The sequence below is a fragment of the Lithobates pipiens genome, unplaced genomic scaffold (assembly GCF_037356315.1).
Source record: "Lithobates pipiens isolate NorthernLeopardFrog02 unplaced genomic scaffold, aLitPip1_a1.2 Scaffold_16, whole genome shotgun sequence".
NCBI classification, from domain to species: Eukaryota; Metazoa; Chordata; class Amphibia; order Anura; family Ranidae; genus Lithobates; species Lithobates pipiens.
Window position 1 is genome coordinate 475,158,143 of NW_027507748.1, and position 18,599 is coordinate 475,176,741.

The 18,599-nt window shown below is 47.1% G+C and overlaps 1 protein-coding gene across 1 annotated transcript in view; it reads left to right on the forward strand.

Moving 5' to 3' along the window:
• The window catches only part of ITGBL1 (integrin subunit beta like 1), a 403,213-nt gene that overhangs the window by 134,740 nt on the left and 249,874 nt on the right, over nt 1-18,599 (forward strand). Inside the window, exon 3 of the mRNA XM_077482967.1 lies at nt 276-422. Within this exon, the coding sequence (XP_077339093.1) occupies nt 276-422 (147 nt within the window). The remainder of the gene's footprint in view (nt 1-275; nt 423-18,599) is intronic.

Here is an 18,599-nt window from a genome sequence, read left to right on the forward strand (position 1 = left end):
TGGTGATGTCACTACTGTGCTGTTCACGGTTTTCCTTCTTGGAAGTTTTGACATGATGAAAAAAAGCCCTGCCTCTACCAAGATGGCTGCTTCCATGGCTGACACCATGCAGAACAAGGCAGTATTGGGGAAAGATCCACAGGGAGACCACAAGCAACACTAGTGACTAGCCCTTTGTACAAATTATACCCTCCAGCATTTGATTGTGTAAAATTTCAGGTCAAGAATAATTAATTGTCATTAAAATTGAAAATGTTTTTGTTTGTACTTATCAGGCCATGGGACTTGTGACTGTGGAAAATGTCAATGTGAAGCTGGATGGTCCGGAGAAGCTTGTCAGTACCCAACTACGTGTGACCTGACACGAAAGCAAAGTAACGAGATGTGTAAGAATTCTCAAGGAGTCATTTGTTCAAATACAGGTCTGCATCCTTTTTTACACGTGAAACACAATGTTGCTTTTAAATGTAACTTCTAGGTCACTCAAACTTTTATATGTGTTATTATCATTAAAAGGTTTTCAAGACTAGTGCACAATGTACTTTTCAAAAAATGCCAAGCTGCTACTACATACAGGTTATTCCAGTGCATATTATTCTGAAAGGAATCTCAGATACTGTAATTTAATAAGAAAAGTAACCGTGCTGAGCATTCTCTAGAACTGACATAAACTCCAGCTGTGCATATTTTTTAAATTCAAAAGATGTAGTAAGTACCTTTTTTTGAATGTATAATTCAGATAATCAGAGATGATATGTACCTGTTCTAAAAACATATTTAAAATTCTTTAATTTGTTATCTTTAGAATTCTAAATTATAACACACACACACAATGTAAATGTTATGTTTAATGCACATATTATATACAGTATACTATAATATAGTCAGCTAATACAGTCTATTTTTACCATTTACATTATACCTATAGCTGTAGAGGAGTCCCCATTTACTCACCATGCACAGATGTTGAAGCCAACCCCTTTAACCCCTTTTTCCAACAACTCCCTAGGTTCCTGGATACTCCCAGAGAAGATCATTTTTTTCTGCTTCCTTCCGTCAGTAACTTAGAGAAGTCACACTTGATGAAGCAGAGGTAGCTGAGCAAGTGATCTGCAGCCAAATAAAATACCATCCACTGCCAGAACTGAAGTGCGGCAGCTGTGCCAGAGCCAAAAAGCATACAGCTTCTCTAAAAGATCCAGCGAATGCGAGGAACAACTCCTTGATTGCCCACAGTGTTATGCCGCGTACACACGAGCGGAATGCACGACAGAAAAAGTCAGACGGAAGCTTTTCATCGTATATTCCAATCGTGGGTATGCCTCATCTGACTTTTTTTTCTAAAATTCTGACTGACCTAGAAATAGTACATGTTTTAAATATTTCCAACGGAACCATTTCCTATCTGGAAAACCACTTGTCTGTATGCTGTTCCGACGGACCAAAAACAACGCATGCTCTGAAGCAAGAATGAGACAGAAGCTATTGGCTACTGGCTATTGAACTTCCTTTTTCTAGTCCCCTTGTACGTGTTATACGTCACCTCGTTCTTGACAATCAGACTTTGGTGTGATCGTGTGTACGCAAGACAGTTTCAGCAGAATTCCATTGGAAAGACTTTCAGAGTTTATTCCAATGGAAAAACCGGTCATGTGTATGCGGCATTACAGTTCCTGTGAAGTGGTCCTTCGTTCCTTGCACCTTGGATTCCTCCAGCTTCACTTTTAGGGGCATGATCTAAGATAATTTCAAATAGCTGTGTTCTGTACTGTGTTACAGAATTTGTTGACTTTCTGTTGATAGAGTATTTTAGAGATTATGCTATGCTGCCACATGTCACTCTAATTGAACCACAGAGACAATGATGTCAAGAATACATTTTTGTGCAGCCTTCATACATTTATGCAACTTTCATTTTTCTTCAATGTATGCATATTTTTTGCCATTCTGAATCTGTTTTGCATTGTTGCTTATAACTTTGCACCTCTTTTGTAAACTGCAAGTTACAGACACTCTCTGTTGATGCTGATCTCTCAGCCTACTGCCCCCACAGTAACGACCCCTATTCCTGGCAGGATTCCTGCTGCAACAATTACCCAAGTACACAAGACCAGGTCAGGTCTTGGTTTATTGGGTCAAGAGATTAGGGGGCCTAGTCCGATCATAAGAAATCACAGCAGGCTGCACTGGCCTTTAATGCCCTGGAAAGGCAAGCGAAAAGGTTCATTCTGCACCTCCTAGCAGAAGACTGGGATTCCCTTGACAAGATAGTTAACCACTTAGAAGTGGTATATAGCCAAGTGGCAACATAAGGGGACCTTAGGGCCCACTTTATTGGCAGAAAGTGGGAAACCCCATTCCAGAATACCATATGCACTGTAATTGCAAGACATAACATTCAAGATAGGGGCAAAGTGGGACAGCCAGACTGGAGTTATGCAGATAGATGGCTATAAAAAACATTTTAGGGAAATATAGAAGCAATCCCAATCTGAAGTTCCACAAACAGTTTGAAGCAGCCATAGCATGTCAGGTTCAGTGACATACAGGCTTGGTCACGCCTAAGGTGGGGAATGGATAAACTCACCTTCAACCAAACAGACAGATTAATGGGAGGTGGCTATCCAGAAACTAAGAAGGTGGCCATCTCAGAAGGGATCACTGAAGACAGTATTATCTGTGTTGAAATGCAGAAGGAAAACGCCAGTGAAGGGCAAGAAAGGGGACACCCCTAATTGAGAAGACAGACTGCCTTAGAGGCAGCCAGGGTGGGTAAGTTCACCATCCCCTTGCTGGAGCAAATAAGTTGGGCAGAGACTGCTGCAACCATACACAGTGAAAATGATTAAAGTAGAACTGTCAGGGCAACTCTGGCTACTGAACTACGTTTGTTCTTTTTACTTTTATTATTAAACATGTGTGATTTAACTGTACTTCTGTCTCGGCCTGATTTCATGGTTTCTGATAGTAGGCAAAGGCAGTGAATTTAGAAGATGCAGTCAGTCCACTTGGTAATATTTTTTCCAGATTGGATGAACTGGATCACTGCATGGATCAATTTACCATGGCGTTACAATAGCTCCTGAGTCGCACGGCTCACCTGGAATCTCCCACTGTGGCTGCCCTGGTACAGCCTCTGTTGCAGGCAAACCCTGCTGCTGCTCCAGTCTCTGTGCAGGCAGCCGCCTCGAGTATTACCTCTTTAAGAGGTATGTCTGGTCCTGCTCTGCTTCTCCAGCGATTTGGGGGTGATCCATTACAATGCAGATGGTTTCTCAACCAGGTTGAGATATACTGTGAGATGCTGCCCCAGGTGTTTCCCACAGACAGAAGCAAAGTCGATTTTATGATATCTTTGCTTTCTGAGAGAGCCTTGGCCTGGGCAAACTCTCTATGCGAGACGCAATAGCTTGAGCTACCCTGAGATTGTGGCTTCATTTAAAGGGTATTTGACGTTCCCACACACTCCACTTCTGCTGCCAAGTGCCTCATGTCCATCGAATGGGGTACGAGAACTGTTGCCGACTACGCCATTGAATTCTGTACTCTGGCAGCAGAGGTTGCATGGAACAATGAGGCCCTCGTGGCTGCTTTTTCTCATGGTCTCTCGGATAACATCAAGGATGAGATAACAGCCGAGATATACCCACTGAGCTGGAGAGGTTCATCAAATTTGCCATCCTCATTGGCTTCAGACTCAGAGAAAGACTTTCTTTTAAGGAGTTCTTGCAGAAGCCTCCTGTACTTTTGTCTCCGAACTTTGAAGTCCCACCTGCGCCTCCCTCACCTCCCATGCCTCCTGGCAACGAGTCAGTCAGTGAAGGTGAACCCATGCACTTGTGTTTCATGCTTCTCTCTGCGGATGAGAGAATCTTTAGGAGGAGGGAGAAATTGTACCTTTATTGTGGCCAGGCAGGTCACTTTTTGAAGTCTTATCCTACCCATCCAGGGAATGCCCAAACCTTGAGGTCCTGTCATGGACAGACCTTAGGTGGCATTGTTTCATCCCCAGTTATCCAGAAGGATAAGCCCCTGGTTTTGGTCACCCTTTCTTGGACTGAGTCGTCCATCGAGATACAGGCTCTAATCGACTCTGGGGCTGCAGGTCTGTTCATTGATGTTGCCTTTGTATCGAAGCACTCAATTCTGCTGCAGCTGCGTGACACTCTACTTGCCATTGAGGCGCTTGACGGGAGACCTCTACAGCCTGCCCATGTGACTCATGAGACAATTCGGTTGTCCATGGCTGTAGGGGCTCTTCACCATGAGATAATCCAATTCCAAGTTATTTTCTCACCTAAGTTTCCACTGGTTATTGGTCATGCTTGGTTACAGAGGTAGAACCCCTCTTTTGATTGCCTCCATGCTGAGGTTCTCTCCTAGTCCCCACAATGCAGTGAGACATGCTTTCAGAAGGTAGCCAAGGTCCTGTGCACTTCTTCACTCTCCTCCCTGCTGGAGAAGTACCGCGATTTTATCAATGCCTTTGACAAAGGTTAAGCCGATAGTTTGCCTCCACACCGGTCTTATGATTGTGCAATTGACCTTCAACCTGGTGCCATACCCCCTCATGGCCGGGTTTACCCTTTGTTGATCTTGGAGGATAAGGCCATGGAGGAGTATGTTGCAGAGCACTTTCTCAAGGTTTTATATGCAAAATCTTGTTTCCTGCTGGTGCTGGTTTCTTCTTTGTGAAGAAGAAGGGGTCTCAATTGTTTCACGATTAAGAATGCCTATATGATTCCATTGATTACAGAGTTATTTGACCGCCTCAAGGGAGCAACGGTTTTCACAAAGCTTGATCTGAGAGGTGCAATCTCATGAAGATTAAGGAGGAGGATGAGTGTAAAACCGCGTTTAATAACAGAACAGGACATTATGAGTACATCGTAATGCCTTTTGGCCTTTGTAATGCCCTGGCAGTTTTCCAGGAATTTATTAACAATGTCCTCCGAGATAGGTTTCAGTTATGTGTGGTGGTTTATTTCAATGATATCCTCATATTTTAAAAGTCCCTGGAGAGCCACCACACTGATGTCCGTCATGTGCTTCAGAAACTAAGACAGAACAATCTCTATTGTATACTGGAGAAGTTTGAGTTCCATTGTGAACAGGTTAAATTCCTGGGTTATGGAATTTCCACTGCTGGTTTTTCGATGGACCCGGAGAAACTTTCGGCAGTCCTACAGTTGCCCCGGCTCATGGATTTACGTCCTCTGCAGTGTTTCCTGTGCTTTGCCAACTATGATCGGAAGTTTATTCAGAACTTCTCATCTCTGGTCAAGCCCCTGACTGATATGACCAGAAAGGACAGTAACCCACAGAAGTGGTCTCCAGAATCCATTAAGGTCTTTGAGAGTCTCAAGGCTGCCTTTGTTTCTGCTCCTGTGTTGGCACTTATTGATCCTACATTACCTTTTATCCTTGAGGTTGATGCTTCTGAGACTGGTGTTGGCACCCTTCTGTCTCATCATCCTACCTCTGAGAGCGCTATGCATCCTTGTGGCTACTTTTCCAAGAAATTATCACCTGTGGAGTGCAATTACGAGATTGGTGACAGAGAGCTGTTGGTGATCATTTAAGCCCTGAAAGAACGGAGACATTTCCTCAAAGGTACCACTGGTACCACAGGTTTATGGCGAACTATGGTTTCCAACCTTGAATGTTGCCTGACTCAGAGTATTCCTGCATTAGAGGAGCATCTCCGTGGTCTTCGTTCCACTTGGGCACAAATCTAGGAGGCTTTGCGACATGCTAATGATAGGTACAGACTCCATGCTGACCACAGACACCTGCTTGCACCTTCCTGCCAGGATGGGGACAGAGTATGGCTGTCATCTCGCAACCTCCAACTTTGTGTTCCCTCACTGAAGTTCACACCTCGGTTTATTGGGCCTTTCCGTAATCTTCGCAGGATTAACCCAGTGGCGTACGCATTAGACCGTCCTTCTAATATGCATATTTTGAATGTATTTCATGTCTCCTTATTAAAACCTTTGGTCTGCAACTGCTTTACCACCGCTGTGTCACATCCTCACCCTGCACAGGTTGAGAACCATGAGGAGTATGAAGTACAGTCCACTCCCACTCCCGTTCCTTGGGTGCATACAGTACCTGGTGCATTGGAAGGGGTACGGTCCGGAGGAACGCTCTTGGGTCTCATCCTCGGATGTACATGCCTCTGTCCTCCTCCATGATTTCCATAGATTTTTTCCGCTCAAGCCTGGTGGCCCTCCGAGGTGGAGGGGTTGTTGAGGTGGGGGTACTGTCAGGGCTGGGCTCAGCCCTTCCTTCTCAGAGCTGGCCGCTCAGCTGTCCGCTAATTGGCAGCTCCTATCTCTACAAAGATACTCAGCTGTTGATGATATCCTGCTCGTCACTCCTGCCTACTTAAGCTGTCCAGCCCAGTGGATCTCTGCCTTTGCCTTGATCAACATCGCAGAAACTATCTCCTGCAATTCTGTTCAATACTTTTTTTCCTTCTGGCTCCAGATCCCACTTGCTGTTCCATTACATTGCTCCCTGACTTCTGGCTTGGCTGACTATCTGTTCCGGTTACTGAACTCTGGCTATGGTTTGACTATGTTTGTTTTTTTTACATTTATTATTAAACGCGTGATGTAACTGTACTTCCCTCTCGGCCCGATTTCATGGTTTCTGACAAGAACTCCCTTTTGCCAGGAGTTGAGCAGTGGGGCAGAAAGTGGAATTATTTCAAATCCAAGGACTAAAGATGTGGATGAAGATGCTGAAGAGATAGAATTACCTAACTTGACTAGGGAAAAGGCCTCAGATGAACCTTATCCATTTACTGGAAGAGTATAACTGGGCAGACACACAGTTCCAGTGGTTGCCCACCTAATATCCTAATCGAGCTGTTACAGTTACTGTGGTGACCCAGTCCTAGGGAAGGATCAAATTTACTACCAGAAACCAAAAATTGCTGAGTGAGCAGTCCAATTTTGAAGGATGTATACTGCATGACAGAATAATGTCCCACTGTGACTCATAAGTGACCTGGCAGGTCATACTGTAAGAGGGGTTCAAGCCCTTATGGAAGCAGGACACTGAGGTGTCCATTAAAGTTAACTTGTTTCAAGAGATAATCTGTATGCGGGTCTGTTCAGGTTGGTTGAACAAGTCTGTCATCACTGTGTGGTCAGTTCAGTGTCAAAGGGTGCTGATGCCTGAATTTCATTTATGACTTGGCACAAGTTTGCCTCACTGGAAGTACTGTGTATCAATTTTCTTACACTCAACAATTCAGTAGATTGACCATTTTACCAAGTTTGTAGTGGCAGTGCTGACCCGCCAATGCCACCTCCCAGATAGTATGAAAGCACTTCTGACTTCCTTATCGCTATTACTAGAGGATACATTGAGGCAAGAAACCCTGTTTCTAAAGCATGTTTCTCAGAGAATGGTGCAACTCACTAGGCATTAGGAAGTCACACACTACAAGGTAATGCACACAAGGCAATAAGGCATGTGAGATGTTCAGTCACACTTTGATCCAATTGCTCGGAGACTTAGCTCTTGAGAACAAAAGAAAATGGACCCAACTTGAAATGGACCCAACAAAAGAAAATAGACCCATTATTTATCCAAAGTAATCAGAAAATACAACCCCACAGTACATTTATTGACAGGCAACTAACTCGATCATGTTTGTTTTACAGTACTCTTAGGCCGCGTACACACGGGCGGACTGTTCGCCCAACCTTGTTCGGCAAACAGTTTCATCAAACAGTCCGCTCAAAATTTGCATGAGCGGACTTGCCCACACACGAGCGGACTGTTTGACGAACAAGGTTGGGCAAACAGTTCGCTCAACTTTTGAAATGAACGGACTCGCCCACGTAAGGCGGAGGCAAATCCGCCCATTTCGAGCGCGTGTACAGGTAGGCGGGGCCCGCGAAGGAGACGTCGCGGGCTCCGCCGCCTGGAATGGGCTTAAAGGGGAACCCCAACGCCGAAAAAAATCGGCGTGGGGGTTCCCCCCAAGTCCACACCAGACCCTTGTCCGAGCACGCTACCCGGCCGGCCAGGAAAGGGGGGCGAGCGAGCGCGCCCCCCCTCCTGAGCCGTACCAGGCCGCGTGCCCTCAACATGGGGGGTGCCTTGGGGAAGGGGGGGCCGCGCAGCCCCCCCACCCCAAAGCACCTTGTCCCCATGTTGATGAGGACAAGGGCCTCTTCCCGACAACCCTGGCCGTTGGTTGTCGGGGTCTGCGGGCGGGGGGCTTATCGGAATCCGGGAGCCCCCTTTAAGAAGGGGGCCCCCGGATACCGGCCCCCCACCCTATGTGAATGAGTATGGGGTACAATGTACCCCTACCCATTCACCTGTGAACTAAAGTACAATAAAAAACACAACACAGAGAAAAAATATTTTATTGCACAGCTCCGGGGGTCTTCCGTCTTCGGGGGTCTTCTCGCCGGACTCCTCCGCTATGTGTGTGTAGCTCTTTTGCTAGCGGAGGAGTCCGGCTTTCTTCCTCCCCGCCGCCGGCCTCTTCTCCCGACTTCGGGGGTCTTGTCCCCCTCTTCGGTTCTTCTGCCGGGCCACCGCGCCTGGTCCGGTGGCCCGGTCTTCTGTCGCCGTCTTCCGTTCTTCTGTCGCCGCCTTCGGTTCTTCTGCCGGGCCACCGCGCCTTCTTGTAGCTCTTTTACAGGCGGTGGCCCGGTCTTCTGTCGCCGCCGCCGCCGCCTTCCGTTCTTGTTCTTCTTCTTGTTCTTCTTCTTCTCCTGGAGATGTTGACTCGACGATCTCTCCGGCCGGAATGCCAGAGCCGCGCTGTGCGGTCACTTATATAGTGACAATGGGGCGGTGTCACATGGTATATGTCACATGGGTTGGTCACATGGTGACCCCGCCCCCTTACGATGTCATAGTCCCCATGTGACATCAACCCATGTGACCAACCCATGTGACATATACCATGTGACACCGCCCCATTGTCACTATATAAGTGGCAGCGGAGCGTGTCCCTGGCATTCCGGCCGGAGAGCTCGTCGAGTCAACATCTCCAGGAGAAGAAGAAGAACAAGAAGAAGAACAAGAACGGAAGGCGGCGGCGACAGAAGACCGGGCCACCGCCTGTAAAAGAGCTACAAGAAGGCGCGGTGGCCCGGCAGAAGAACCGAAGGCGGCGACAGAAGAACGGAAGACGGCGACAGAAGACCGGGCCACCGGACCAGGCGCGGTGGCCCGGCAGAAGAACCGAAGAGGGGGACAAGACCCCCGAAGTCGGGAGAAGAGGCCGGCGGCGGGGAGGAAGAAAGCCGGACTCCTCCGCTAGTAAAAGAGCTACACACACATAGCGGAGGAGTCCGGCGAGAAGACCCCCGAAGACGGAAGACCCCCGGAGCTGTGCAATAAAATATTTTTTCTCTGTGTTGTGTTTTTTATTGTACTTTAGTTCACAGGTGAATGGGTAGGGGTACATTGTACCCCATACTCATTCACATAGGGTGGGGGGCCGGTATCCGGGGGCCCCCTTCTTAAAGGGGGCTCCCGGATTCCGATAAGCCCCCCGCCCGCAGACCCCGACAACCAACGGCCAGGGTTGTCGGGAAGAGGCCCTTGTCCTCATCAACATGGGGACAAGGTGCTTTGGGGTGGGGGGGCCGCGCGGCCCCCCCTTCCCCAAGGCACCCCCCATGTTGAGGGCACGCGGCCTGGTACGGCTCAGGAGGGGGGGCGCGCTCGCTCGCCCCCCTTTCCTGGCCGGCCGGGTAGCGTGCTCGGACAAGGGTCTGGTGTGGACTTGGGGGGAACCCCCACGCCGATTTTTTTCGGCGTTGGGGTTCCCCTTTAAGCCCATTCCAGGCGGCGGAGCCCGCGACGTCTCCTTCGCGGGCCCCGCCTACCTGTACACGCGCTCGAAATGGGCGGACTTTCCGAGCGGGAACAGTCCGCTCATTTCGAAAGTACAGCGGACAAGCCCACACACGGGCGGACTGTTCGCTCAAACACAGTTTCAGCGGACAGTTTTTCGGAATTTCCGAAAGACTTTGTCCGTCCAACTGTCCGCTGAAACTGTCCGCTGAAAGCCCACACACGAGCGGACTGTCCGCCCAAACACTGTTCAGCGGACAAGGTTGGGCGAACAGTCCGCCCGTGTGTACGCGGCCTTAGGGGGCCTACAGGCTGATGGACCTAAGTGCCCACAGAAAAATGTGTATTTGGGAGTGAAAATAACACCTGTCTGAAGTCTAATGTTTGTTAAAAACTGGTCATGGGTAAAGCAAGGAAAGTTGGAAGCATCAAACTTTAACCTTTAACCTAGGAACAAAGTGCTAGTCTGACGTAAGAAAAACTGTAAACATTTTGGGTATAAGTCACTAAAGTTGTTCCATAACAGCTTATTCCAGGTGTGCCAGTATATGACATTAGAGATAAAGAAGCCAAGAAAAATCTGAGTGCCTACACCATAAACCCCCAAAATACATTGAGACTCACAAAAATGTCCATAAGGTGTTTTTTTAAAGAACCTATGCAAATTCATGAGCCACAAGCATCTTGGCCACCAGAGATTCCATGATGGCTCCCTCCTGCTCTTCCACCATTATCTCTAGGACCCTAGCAGAAGCCATGAACCCTGACAATATTATGCAGCCCAATGTTCACCCAGCTCTGGTTGTTGCTTCTGCTGTGGTGCCCTTTGAACAACCATTGACATTTCAGAAAACAAAGATACATCGTCCCAGAAGATGGAAGGCAGGAAGAGGAGGACTTCCTTGCCTCTCAAGGCCCCCTTTATCCAGACAGTGTTCCTGCTGTGCCACCCATCACACAGGAACAGGATGAGAAGGAGGAGGAGGATGATGATTGTGTCAGCATGGAGGCTGGCACTCAGCAGCAGTCTTGTAGGGATGATTTAAAGTCCCAAGAAACCCGTGGACTTGTACGTGGTTGGGAGGAGGTAGCTGCAGATCATGTTGTCCTTAGTGACCCAGAGGACACCAGACCGAATGCCTCAGCTAACCTACACTGCATGGCCTCCCTGATCCTGCAAAGCCTGCTGAAGGATCCTCGCATTCTTTGGATCAAGGAGAGGGACCATTACTGGCTGGCCATTCTCGTTGATCCACAGTACAAGGGTAAGGTTGCCGACCTTATCTTGCTGTCGCAGAGGGAGCAGAGGATGAGACATCTCCGGGAGGCCTTGCAGAAAGGTCTGTGCAACGCGTTTCCAGAGACTGGGAGGTTACAAACTCCTGGTCCTGGACAACGTGTTGCTGAAGCATCGATCAGAAGGACCGGTGGAGAATATGGCCGTCTGACCGATGCGTTCAGACAATTTTTTAGTCCACAGCCCCAAGGTATGATCGGTTCCAGCAACCATTGCCAGCGTCTTATTTACATGGTGCAGGAATACCTAGGGGCAAGGTCAGACTTGGACACCTTTCCCACCGAAAATCCTCTGGCTTACTGGGTCTTGAGGATGAATCACTGGCCAGAGCTTGCACAGTATGCAATTGAGCTACTGGCCTGTCCTGCATCCAGCGTTCTTTTGGAACACACCTTCAGTGCTGCTGGTGGCTTTGTTACCGATCACAGGGTGCGCCTGTCCACCGACTCAGTTGATCGACTGACCTTCATCAAGATGAATCGGTCTTGGATCACCCACAGCTACCAAGCACCTGAAGCTGATGTAACCGAATATTTTTATTTTAAATATCACATCCCTTCAAGACTACCTATGCTGATGCTGAGTGACTGTCCTGTTATGTTGATTGTCTATCCTCTTCCTCCTCCGCTGATATGTTGGAAGAACATTTTTGGTTCTGGGTGATGCCACCAGCCCAATTTTCCTGCCCCTGTTTAACAGGGGCATTTAATTACAGTTTTTGATGCAATGCTTTGCAGCAGGGCTCATTCCTGCTCTACAACTAGAGTATATGGGAGAGGTTGCAGTGTCGTGGCACCAGCACCAGTGCCTAAGGCCCCATTTTTCTGCCCCTGTTTAACAGGGGCGTTTAATTACAATTTTTGATGCAATGCTTTGCAGCAGGGCTCATTCCTGCACTACAACTAGAGTATATGGGAGAGGTTGCAGTGTTGTGGCACCAGTGCCAGCAGCCCAATTTTTCAGCCCCTGTTTAACAGGGCCGTTTAATTACAATTTTTGATGCAATGCTTTGCAGCAGGGCTCATTCCTTCACTACAACTAGAGTATATGGGAGAGGTTGCAGTGTCGTGGCACCAGCACCAGTGCCAGCAGCCCAATTTTTCAGCCCCTGTTTAACAGGGGCATGTAATTACAATTCTTGATATAATATTTCACAGGAGGGCCCGTTCCTGTGCCCACCCAGAGTAACCGTGAGGACTTATAGTGTTGTGGCACCAGCACCACAACCACCAAAGGTCAATTTTTCTACCACTGTTCAACAATGGCATGTAATTACAATTCTTGATATAATCGTTCACAGCAGGGCGCTCCAGCGCCCACCAAGAGTCACTTTGAGGGCTTACAATGTTGTGGCAACACCAGCACCTTGTTCCACCATTTCTGCAGAGCATATAGGGCAGGCACCTACTTTCAAACATCCAACTTACAAACGTCTCCTACTTGCAAACGGAAGGAGACAACAGGAAGTGAGATGAAAAAAGACAGACGGCAAAACAAATTATACAGGGGTGATAACCCTTCCCTATGTTTTCCAAAAAGCTTAAAAATAGATTTTTTGACTGGAGCTACACTTTAAAAATGTACCAGTTGAAAATTACAAACAGATTCTACTTAACACAACAAATCTACACAGTGAATGACTTGTTTGCACCGCCTGTATACTGCTGTTCTGAGTATATAGGGCCTGGGGGCCACACGTATTTCCTTTTTTTAATATGGGTACGGGGTTCCCCTTAATATCCGTACAAGACCCAAAGGGGCTGGTAATGGGCAGGGGGGGCTACCCATGCCATTTTTCTCAATGATTTTCATCCATATTGCCGGAACCAGATATAACATTAAAACCGCAAGCAGTTTTAAATGACGTTATTTCCGTTAAATGTCATTTTGTGCAGGGACTGTTCTAAACACGGGAAACACGTGGCACTTCACAGGCATACTATAGACACCCCCCAGGCACGATATTTAAAGGAATATTTCACTTTTTTTTCTCACTTTAATCATCATTAAAGCGATTGTATACTAATTTTTTTTACTTTTACATACACGAATGCCCATAATAAGGCTTACCTGTAGGTAAAAAAAAATATCTCCTAAACCTGTACGATTTAGGAGATATTCCCCTCGGTATGCGCCGCTGACTGCAGCGGCGCATGCGCACAAGGGGATTCTTAGCTGAAAGACCGGCAGTGGCCGGACTTGGCCGGGATGAAATCTCCCGCGCGCATGGAAGAAACACAGAGGGAGCATGTCAGCTCCCTTGGCGTGGATCGGGCCAGATGTCGGGGCCTCGTTCTAAGGTAAGTATTTCATAATGAGCTAGTATGCGGTGCATACTAGCTCATTATGCCTTTTGCTTTGCAGGTGGTAAAAAAAAAAAAACATTAGCGGGTTTACTACCGCTTTAAAATCAGTGCTCCCGAAAAAACTGCTGTTTTTAAAACTTTTTTTTGCATTGACCCATGTCCCCTGGGGCAGGAGCCAGGTCCCCAAACCCTTTTTAGGACAGTATCTTGCATATTAGCCATTCAAATTATCACTTTTAATTTCCAACGTTCGAGTCCCATAGACTTCAATGGGGTTTTAGAGTTCATACGAATTTGCGGTCCGTTCGAAAGTTCTGGTGCGAACCGAACCGGGGGGGGGGGGGGGTGTTCGGCTCATCCCTAATACCTGGTTAGGCAGAGGTATCTGGGCAAATGATCTGCTGCCAGGTTAGAGGTCCTCCTCTGCCTGAACAGGTGGTGCAGGCAGGCAGGCCAGAGCTTAATAGCACACAACTTCTCCAAAAGATCCAGCTATTTAGGGATTCCTACCAAAGTAGTCCAGTTCAGGAGGGGTAGTACTTTGTCCTTGGATTCCCCAAGCTGTCCAGCTGTGTTACCACAGATACTCTGAACTTCACTGTGAGGAACACAGTCTATGAGGACAATTACAAGTAGCTGCATTATGTACTATTATATATTTTATGTATATTTTATGTATTATTTCCCGCCTTGACTATTGCAACTCTCTCTTTAATGGTCTACCCTTACACAGGCTATCCCCCCATCAGTCTATTATGAATGCTGCTGCTTCCCTTCTCTGCCAATCCCTTCACTGGCTTCCCCTACCCCACCGTATAAAATTCAAAGTGCTAACCACAACATACAAGGCCACCCACAACATCGCCCCCAGCTACATCCCCAACCTCATCTTCAGATATCACCCAAATTGTCCCCTCCGCTCCTCCCAGGACCTCCTGCTGTCTAGGTCCCTGGTCACTTCCTCTCATGCTCACCTTCCGGAGTTCTCCAGAGCCTCTCCCATCCTCTGGAACTCCCCGCCTCGGTATATCCGATCAGCCGCTAACCTGTCCACCTTTAGGAGATCTCACACCCACTTAACAACTGTCCCTGAGCCACCCCCATTAAATTAATTTCTGCACCCTTTTACATTTTGTACCACCACCCCCTCCCTTTAGAATGTAAGCTCTACGAGAAGGGCCCTCCTGTCCCTTCTGTATTGAACTGTACTGTAATTGTGCTGACCCCGCTCTACATTGTAAAGAGCTGCGTAAACTGTTGGCGCTATATAAATCGTATATAATAATAATAATGTACTGTTTTATCTAAATAATGACTCACAGCTTGACTGTCTGTTGTTATAGAGCCTTTTACAGATTATGCTATACAGTCATTGAGTTACAGAGACACTGCTGTAAAGAGTCATGTTTGTGCAGCTTTCATATGTACAGTATGCTTGTTGTTTTGCCATCAAGAAACTGCATTATGCCTTTTTATGGCTTATGGCTAACTTTGAAACCTGTTTAGTAAACTACAAGTTGCAGTTACTCTGTCTGATCATTCAGCCGATTAACCATTCTAGTATGTCACTGAGCCATACCTAAATTCTATTTATAACAAACTATCTCATTTGCTTAAGTGTCCTAAATATGGGCAGCCTAATACCTTCTTAGCTTGTGGCATTTGAGACTGAAAAGAAAGCACTATTTTTTTATTTATTTTTTTAGGAACAGTAATTAAACCACATAAATCAAGTCATACTCTTTCACATATCTACTTTCCTTTTTACATTGATTAATTACAGTTTTGTTGTCTGTAAAAGGCTTATCCTATTAAACTGGATTAAAGTGTTCTTAACATAAGTCTTTAATATTAAATCTCCACTCACTGATCTATACAAAACAGAACTGGTCTGCTAATAACACTTGTAGTACCCCTAGCATTACTAGTGTTAGGATTTTTGTTAGTGTAGGAAAATTGTCAGGCTTGGCTGGCAGCCAAGCCTGTGTTTTTCTGGGTCCGGGTTGATTGACTTAGGGAGGGCTGGTATGACTCACAGGCAACATCTCTGAGGCCTCCCCCTACTTCTAGAAACAGCAGAAGGTTCTAGAAAAATGGGTGTGGAGGGGAGAAGGAGCTGCCTGGAGAATTCTGAGGGCCTTGACAAATCCCCAACAGATGGGTTGGCAGGGGACAGGCCCCCTCAAATACTCAGGGTCAGCCTAGCTGGGGCAGTGTGAGTTCGGAGGGAGATGGAGTGTTAGGCTGTTGGAGGCCTTTGAGAGTAACACCCTAGTCCGGGGGGTAAAATTTGGCCTGGGCTCAGGTGCGGAAGGGACCCCTCTTCATGACACACAGGGGGATCCTGGTCAGGAGGCACGGGAGCAAGGAGAGGACACCAGCAGAACACTGTGAGGCAAATCTCCAGGGAGGAAGACAGCAAGGAGGGCCAGTGAGTGTTACAGTAAGAGGACTGAGAGGCATGCCTGAAGGAACTGGGTGCAAGCAGTCTGGGATGGATTCAGACTCAGTCTGGGAGAACTGTGGAGTTTTAGCCAGGAGGGCTAGTGAAAGGGGCAGCTGTAGCCAGATGGGCTGGAAGTGCTTTAAGAGGTGGTACTGGGATGTAGCCAAAGGAATAGGATAGTTAAGCACTAAAGACCTATTTTTCTGCTATATTATCAAAGGGGAACGCAGTCCCTACATGCAAAGGGCATTTGTTACAGATCTGCCTGAGTCTGAGTTGGATTTGTCAGTGCTAGCTGATCCTGGGAGATGTAGGTCTACAAGATTGTGCTGAAGGTAGAAGAGGAGAAGTGTATATATATACTGTATGTATATATTTATGTCCCTGAAGAGTTCCTTGTTGATCAGTTGGGCATCCCATAACAACCCTAATCCCATCCAAATTCAAGGACTGATTCCTGGTTCTAGAGTCTATAGAAAATGTGTGTGCCTGGCTATGCAGGGTGGGAGATACCCATATTCACCAGCAGCTCCTAAGTGGGTAGTGCTATAAAATTCTCTAATAATTCTGATGGCAACTTTATAGATAGATGTAAATCTTTCCTGTATTCTTTATTGGGTAAGTACTAAAGCCAACTGTTCTGCATAATTAAAATGCAGAGAGAGACAGAGACTGTGACAGAGAAAGTGCAACGGGACACACAGAAAATGGTTTTCTGTGTGTCCCGTTGCACTTTCTCTGTCACAGTCGGGGGACAGGAGACCAGCAGTTATAGTAGTAGGAAGGCTCCCACCAACCAGCTGGATAAATACACAAGCAGGACACCCTGGTGGATGGCGTAAGCTCACCCGAAAGGTGTGGGTGGGGGCTAACTTGGGTCTAGGTATGCGACCCTGCATTTTTGAAATAGAAATGAATGGAACGACATTCCAATACACTTTGAAAATAGGGGGAAACAGTGCCTTGTGTTGTGAAAACGCATGGCATTGCTCCCACCCTTTGCCGGGAAGCTGCAATCACTACTTGCAGAGGAAAATAGAATGTAGTGTGAGGCTAACCTTAGATATTATTGTCAAAAATAACAAATGACTTGCATTGCTATGGGGACGAGGGGAAGAGACCTCTGATGTTAAAGAGAACAAGGTGTCTTGCCAGGGGAGGTTGCTCACTTCTTCTCCCTCTTTTGTGGCCTCCCCAAGCTGCATGCTTGAATTAGGCTCTGGTGGGTTTTTTTTTTAAAGGGGGCCTCTGTGCTTTGTTTGTTTTTATGTGTGGCACCTACCCTTTAAATTCATGCCACACGGAAGGGTCTGGTATAGAATTTTGGGACCTGCAACGTTTTTTTTGCCTGGGTGTGCCTGGTTGACCTTGGATGAATTATAAGGGAATCCCACACAGTTTATTTTTTAATTATGCCTAGCTACTTTGTTTACATGGCCTGGGACTTGACAGACATTGAAGCTGCGCCACACAGTGCGACTTCATCGTGGATTGCAATCAACTTCTTTAACAGAAGTCAATGCAAGTCACTCTGAAGTAACCCCCAAGTAGTGCAGGAATCTTTTTCTAAGTCGGAGCGACTTGAGTCGCCCTGATTGGAATGGTTCCATTGCACTGAATGGGGTGTGACTTGTCAGGGGACTAATCGCCCCTCTTCCTGGAATTTAAGGAAGGACCCAGTCTGTCCTGAAGCTTTGTATAGCATGTAAGCATTCAGCAGAGCCAATTAGAATAAGTATACAGACGCTTTTTTGTACCAGCATCTGGTCTTATGAGCAATTAAGTACAGCGCCATCAACTGGTCGTTGAGGTCCACCCCTCCCATATTAAGGTTGTGTTTTTGGACACAGAGGGGTTTCTCCACAACACCAGTCCCCGTTTGAATTTGGACCGTCGTGTCTGCGTGAAGGGAGGACAGGACAAAAACATTCTTATCTCTCAACTTCACAGCAAGCAAATTATTACATCTCAAGCAGGCTCTCTCCCCCAGCCTAAGACGGGAATCTACAAGCTGCTGGGGTTATCGCCGGTGATTAGATTGCATGGTGCCACATGCGCCAATTCCACGATCAAACATGGCAGAGAACACAGGCATATGGTTAATTTGGGTCAGTGGACCAGTATGACCACTACTCACTTTTTTTAGTTATGCCCATGAGGAGGGATAGGCCCAGGAAGGTCTTTAATTCTGAGACCGTAATAGGTCTCCAATCTCTGGAAAGGTTCAACTGGGGATTAGCGTCAATGAATTAGCCAGCATACAATTTGCTTTGGTCCACAATAGATCTTCCATGAAAAACAGCAAATAAAAATCAAGTGACATAAAATCGACCATTTTCACCTGAATTCCAGGTTGGCCAGTGAATGGCGAAGTACAGGTGCTGTAGAAGTGGTGGGTTCCCAATTCGGATTGGCAAATGCAGCAGGAAGGGCACTATGGGCTCAACGGCCTGTCTTTGTCTTCTTGGTGGCTGCGGGACACTACTTGTGCTAGCCGCCTCACCAGCTTGGACTAGTTGACCAGGATGAGTGGCACTAGTATTGGCTCTCTGCTCCATACGAGAGCCCTGCGGTTCTTGCACCTCAACAACAGCAGAAGAACGGGGTTGGGTACACCTGACCTTAGCAGGGACCACTACTCCATCATCAGAGCTATCTGTCAGGGGGCCTCTTCTGCCTACAGGATTGTATTCTGAGCCTGAATCTGACA